This window comes from Vespula vulgaris, chromosome 2 (assembly GCF_905475345.1).
Source record: "Vespula vulgaris chromosome 2, iyVesVulg1.1, whole genome shotgun sequence".
Lineage (NCBI taxonomy): Eukaryota > Metazoa > Arthropoda > Insecta > Hymenoptera > Vespidae > Vespula > Vespula vulgaris.
The window spans coordinates 3169504-3175797 of NC_066587.1; the positions used below are offsets into that span (position 1 = coordinate 3169504).

The 6294-nt window shown below is 36.0% G+C and overlaps 2 protein-coding genes across 2 annotated transcripts in view; both read right to left on the reverse strand.

The window, feature by feature from the left end:
* The window catches only part of LOC127072838 (synaptotagmin-10-like), a 31912-nt gene extending 30283 nt beyond the window's left edge, over positions 1–1629 (reverse strand). Inside the window, exon 1 of the mRNA XM_051013633.1 lies at positions 799–1629. Within this exon, the coding sequence (XP_050869590.1) occupies positions 799–889 (91 nt within the window). The 5' untranslated portion in view covers positions 890–1629. The remainder of the gene's footprint in view (positions 1–798) is intronic.
* LOC127061967 (cyclin-dependent kinase inhibitor 1C-like) lies at positions 1086–4045 on the reverse strand. The gene is made up of 2 exons (XM_050989499.1): positions 3904–4045; positions 1086–1369 (listed from the first exon to the last, which is right to left on the reverse strand). Exons 1-2 carry the CDS (start codon positions 4043–4045, stop codon positions 1086–1088), a joined length of 426 nt encoding a protein of 141 aa, XP_050845456.1.
* Between the last annotated feature and the right edge of the window lie 2249 nt (positions 4046–6294).

Sequence of the window (6294 nt, forward strand, 5' to 3'; positions counted from 1 at the left end):
GACCCTGAATATAAAGCTTGTTTGTAATCTTCTAATTGTTTACGTTCGAGCTCAGTATAATCCTTACGGAAGGACTTCGACGTTCGTTTATCGATTTTCCAATGCTCTGATCGAACTAGACATAAAGTTGTAAATAACGAAACTGACATCTTGCGAATTCTTGAAATATCTCGTCTTTGTGTAACATAATTACATTCTTATAAGTATTATGTCCTTGTGTGTTAACGATTATTAACGTTCTAACAAACTCTCTATTTCATGGTTTTTGTTAGAAATTCGTGTTACGATAATTCGATTAATTAAAAAAAAAAAATCTACGTTATGATAGTCATCGAAATGAAAATAATTCTTATGTATCAGTTATTATTACGATAAATGAGTACATTTAGGATTAATAAAAAATATATAAAATTTATTGTCAACGTGATAAACGAAGAAAAGCATTCACGGAAAGATCTTCGTAGTTTTCATATATGTATTTATAACGGATGTCACGAAAACTAATTGAATGCGAAGTGAAAAGAAATAAAAAGATACAATCACATGTATGAAAGTAAAGTAAAACTCGAACGATCGTCTTTCCGTCTTCTCGCACTGTTGCTATATCTGTATCTCCAAACACCTGTTAGCTGGTCAGACACTCGCGCGCCGAACAGAATCGTGGTTAAAGCACAACCATCGAAAGGTAATTAACATCGTCATCGCGAATTCGAAAATAATTTAGTCGTTCGTTGTAATATTTAAAGATACATTGATAAATAAGTAAATAAAAAAAGAAAAAAGAAAACAATAACTCACCGGTATGTCCTTGCAAGGAATGATTGGCTTCTTCGCTGGGTACGACCGTCTCTTCTAGTATACTCTCGGATACCGTTTTGACGATTCCCATTTCTCACGAAAAGAATAGGAAGAATTCTGACAACGTGAGATACTCAATGGCGAACAAAAAATGTATTATAAGAAAAGCCGAAGGACGAGATCTTTCTTCGTGATCGAAATTCTTTCTCCACGGTCTCGCTCTCGCTCTCTTTCGATCGTGCCGCACTGTCTGGCTTTGACGGAATGCTCGGCGCCGTTTTGTCCACCTATATTCCGTCTGCGTTCGCGCCTGCGTCTACACCCCCAAACCCCGACACAGTAGTAACAGCACGAGGAGAGCAAGGCAAACCCCTAGGCCAGGGTGAACAGGCTAGTATGTAGACTAACGACGGTGTTGGTACTAGTGCCGGTACTGGTGCTGGTGCTGGTGCTGGTGCTGATGCTGGTGCTGGTGCCGGTGCTGGTGTTGGTGCTGGTGTTGGTGCTGTTGCTGCTGCTGCTACTTCAGCTGCTATTACTTTTAGTAGTTGTAGTAGTAGTAGTGGTGATGCTAGTGGAGGGTATTTGTGTCTGTGGACTGGCTCTACCCTCTCCCTTTTCTCTCCCACTTATTCTCTCCTAGCTCACCAGACGTACCTACTACACCTTTTCCATCCTTCTCTTCCCTAAGTGCTGTCTATATGCGTGTCTAGCTTGCGTCTCTGTGTGAGTACACTGCTATCGTCGTCGCTGCTGATGCTGCCGCTGTAGCTGCTTGGGCGGGGTAGACAAGTATAGCACAGGGGCAATGTCGACCAACTGGGTCTCGGTGAAGGTCTCGGCTGCTTACTCGTGCCTGATAATATTACACTCTCTTCTCTCTCTCTCTCTCTCTCTCTCTCTCTCTCTTTCTCTTTCTCTCGCGATATATATTATATATATATATATATATATATATATATATATATATATATATATTTGTTCGCTTTTTCGTTTCACCTGCTATCTTTCAATATATACAACCACATATCGATAAATTTATTCGGATTGTTCGATATTAATTTATGTTTAACGTAAAATTACAATTTCGTTTTCAAAGGTACATTTTTTTTATTATAAAGCTCGCGAAAGCATAAGCTTTAATTTTTTATAAATATTCCTTATTTATCCTTTTACAATATATTTTTATTTTATTTTAATGCTAAATATACGTAAAATTCAAGGAAATTGCAAAGAACAGAATAATATTCTCTATAATTAGTCTCTAGGTCTCACTTTCCTGGTAGTATCAACGAGCTTTCAGAGACAATATAGATATTAATACGCAAACCTGATAAAATAATAGAATAGATAAAATAATAAATAAATAAAATAGATAAAAACCTGATGAAATAGTTTCTAAAGAGTCAAAACGTATGAACCTCTAGTTTTTAATATTAATAACCTCGTCTCTTTGTTTTTAACATTCGTGCAGTATTAATGATACTTTTGTGCCTTCTCGTTAGATTCGAAGTAAAGACATTTGTCGTCTTTCTTTTCCGTTAATACCAACTAAAATATAGTTCTATCGTTTTTGCTTTTATGAAATCAAACGACTGCAAAAAGAAAATATTTATTTTTTCGTTAAAGAAAAATGCTTTAGATGGAAACATTTGCCAGAACGTGGAGGAAAGAGATAAGAGAATTCGCTCGCTTTAAATTCCTTTATAGTTGCTTAGAGTACTTACGTATGCGTTTATAGGGTCAAGGTATACCTTTTAAGGTTGCTCCATTTCTGTTTTAAATAATTATTTAAAACATCCGTTAGTTTTTATAGATATAAATATTTTCTTTTCTCGAATAAAGGAGGAGATTTTAAATTATAAGGGAAATCTATCTGTCGGATCAATGCATCCTTATTTATGCAAAAATTCCGTGAAAAATAATTCTTGTATAATCCGTCGTCTTCCATAGGGCGTTCCTTCATAATGGTTTCAAAAACAACCGTTCTAAATTAATTCGCCTCGCCCTCGGTTTATCTCTTACCCTCCATTATTATGAACGCCATGCGTGAACAAAAATAATTCTATGGAAAATTTAACGGCAGCAATCGATTGATCGATATACGAACGTATCTGTTTCTAAATAACTATGTTACAAAGGCAAGATAAATAGTAAAAAAAAAAAAAAAAAAAAACAGAGATAAAAGAGAAAGAAGAAAAGAAAGAGATAAGTATAAAAAAAGTATGAAGGAATTCGAATAAAAGTTTCGACGATTCTCGCTTCCGGTCAATATCGACTCGCCGGGGTAAAAGTCACGTGGCACCCTCCCTCAGAGCTGGCGCGATACTTGTTGCACGCGACGTCCTCGCACGAACAGGAGAGCTTTGCTATTTTAGTATAACGATTCCTATCGTGCTTCGTATCAAACGACTCTATTTCGTATATAGTATTGGATAGTATCGCTGTGTGTGTGTGTGTGTGTCTCTCTCTCTCTCTCTCTCTCTCTCTCTCTCTCTCTCTCTCTCTCTCCTTCCATTTCTCTCTCTACGTCTCTCTTGCTTTATCCTCACTTCTTCATTCGCTCGCTCTCTTTCTCTCTTTACAGAGGATCTTCGTCGATAGTAGGAGAATAAACACACTCCTAAGCTTTACGACGAGGGTGCAAATTTCAAGGACTCCATCGACCCGAGGTTCACTCAAGGTCGATGCTTCTCCTTCGACCTATAGAGCAGTCACGCTCCACCCACATCTTTCCCAGAAAAGAAATTTCTCTCTTATTCTTTTCTTCTCCTGAAATTTCTACTTTTGTCATTTTATTCAAATATATTTATCGAACATTTAACATAATTAAATCACACTTAGATTATTATAATTTGTTTTCGTCGACATGCATACCTATCATACATACATACGTACGTATGTACGTACATACATACATATATACATGCATACACACACACACACACACACACACACACATACATATATATATATATATATATATATATATATTAATATTAACACATTTAGTTTAATTAAACAACAATCATAATCGAGAGTGTCAAATTTTCAGTTTATCCCGTTATCCTGCAGCACAGATACGCATCCTGGCAACGCATGCACCTGGATTTCCGTCGAGTTTTCCAGGTGCTACGCTTTCACGGTCCGCACAGTGGCCGTGCGCGCTATCGATCGATCCGAGTTCATTATATGCGAATACGGGGCTCCCTTGGGAACTTTTTCTGCCTTGGAATATCGGTGACATAACCTGGGATAGTGTTCCGGGGACTCTGCACGTATGTCGACACATGCGCGATCGTAATGGATGTTTTCTCAAACCGTTGCGATAAAGAAATCAACGATGATGATTATTCCTTAGAAAGATAACGAATAGAAAGATAATATAATTTGTGATACAATTCGATTGAATAGTTATCGAGCCTGATTGTCGTCAAGGTCAAGTTGTGCAATTTTAAGGAAAACGAAAAAAGAAGTAAAAGAAAAAAAAATCAGTAAAAAAAAAGAAAAACTGTCCAAACTTTTTCTTGCATCTACTTTTTTTCAATCTTTAATAAAAAGGATATGAGACACGGATCTATAATAAAAATGATCGGAATAAATTGCAAAGGTGAACGATAGGAACTCAATTAAGTATCAAGTTAATGAACTCGGATAACTACTTTATACTTATTTTCAAACTTTACCTCGACGAAGTGTAAATTTCGTAGGAATAGACGTCTATATCAGATAAGTGAACCGTTTGAAATTGTTTAATGAAAGATATTCCATTCTTGATCAATCAAGAAGAGAACAATGAGAAATAGATTTTGAGTGCATGCGTAACCGTAAACATCGAATATGGATCGATATCTGCTTTTACATTCTCGACGTGTTATTCTCCATTAACACTATACACTTTGGTTTTGGAAGAGAGCTTTGAAAAGAAAAGTAGATTTCTCGAAAATGAGATTGGTACGAACGAGCTACTGAATTTATATGGTTTTCTCAAGAGCTAAATCTAAGAATTTATCGATTTATTCGATAGAAGAGAAAATCTTTAGCGACGTTTCATTTTTATTAAATTGACATTCTCGTATAAGAATTAAAATAATTTTCAAAGTTTATTTATCGGTTAATGTCGATTCTCGGAATACTCGATTTTTCGATACGGTGTCTCGAAGTGTTCAATTAAAAATAGAAAAGAATGATGATGGACTGCTAGAAAAAGTGACTACTTTAAAGGAGCTCGTTCTAACGAGTAAAAAAAGATTTGCATGTGCGTGGAGCACCGGCTGGCTCGATATAATTGAGATAGCCAGGTCGCAGACTGTCAAGGTTACAGGAGCCGGGGCTTCTGACGGCATAGGAGCAGCACGTTATCGATTTAACTTGTTGCATACGTAAACAAAGCTTTCTTCGTCAATGCGTCGCATGACTACGTACCTATCGCATAAATACGCCAACGGAGAAAAAGGGAGGGGGAGAGAGAGAGAGAGAGGGAGAGAAAGACAGAGAGATAGAGAAGACTGTCAAGTGGTGGATGTTATTACCATAATTAAAATCTCATGTAGGATCGATTACTTTCGAGATTCGAAGTGACGTGTTCATATCGTGTTCGAATGAACAGTTATTTGTGAAAACAATTTCGCTAATTACAATAGCTACCTCGATCGATCGATCTTTAACGATAATAAAAAGATTATTAGTTGTTCTCTTTGAAAGAATCTCTTTATGATCTTCGACCTATTTCATCTAATCATTTTAACGACAAAGAAACAAGAATACTTTCGTTACGGTTCTACTCGAGTGAAGACAGTGTTGAAGCCGGTGAGGCGTGAAAGTTTCGTTTCAAATGATCGAGATAAGCAATGGAATGCAGAAATTTTCTTCCAATTGGAGCATGAGAAAAGTTTTAGAAAAAGATTTTGCGATCGAATGAAGGCTAAGTTTATGGTATTTGTAATATTGGAAACTGAAATGCGATAAAAGATATTATGTAATGCTGAAAAAAAAAACAGAGAAAATGTAATCGAGTGAATGAAACAAAAAAAAACAAAGAAAAGAAAAGTACATAACTCGATCATATTTATAATTAATAATGATATATCTTAGCCGTTACAGTTATCTCCTCGTGTTAGGAAAAGTATTATAATGATAATAATCATAATCGTTTGGTTTAATACTTACGATCGGAATCACCCACAAGAGACAAAATGTATGGCAGCGAATATCCCACACGACACTTAGGTTATGCTCTACTTACCTTAACGCCCTTGAGGACTCGTTAGAGAAGAACTAATTCAAATTAATTTCACTGAATAGAAATCACCACGTGATTCTCTATTATGGGTAATGCACACCATGTATGTCATCGATTTTGTTAGCTATTCGTAAACTGAAGATAATGAGGAATAATCACCAATCATTTAAGATTAGGATTTATAGGTATCGACGAACGTACGTTTGAGAAAAAATTATTTTATCACACACGCGATAGTAAGCTTAAGTATTATT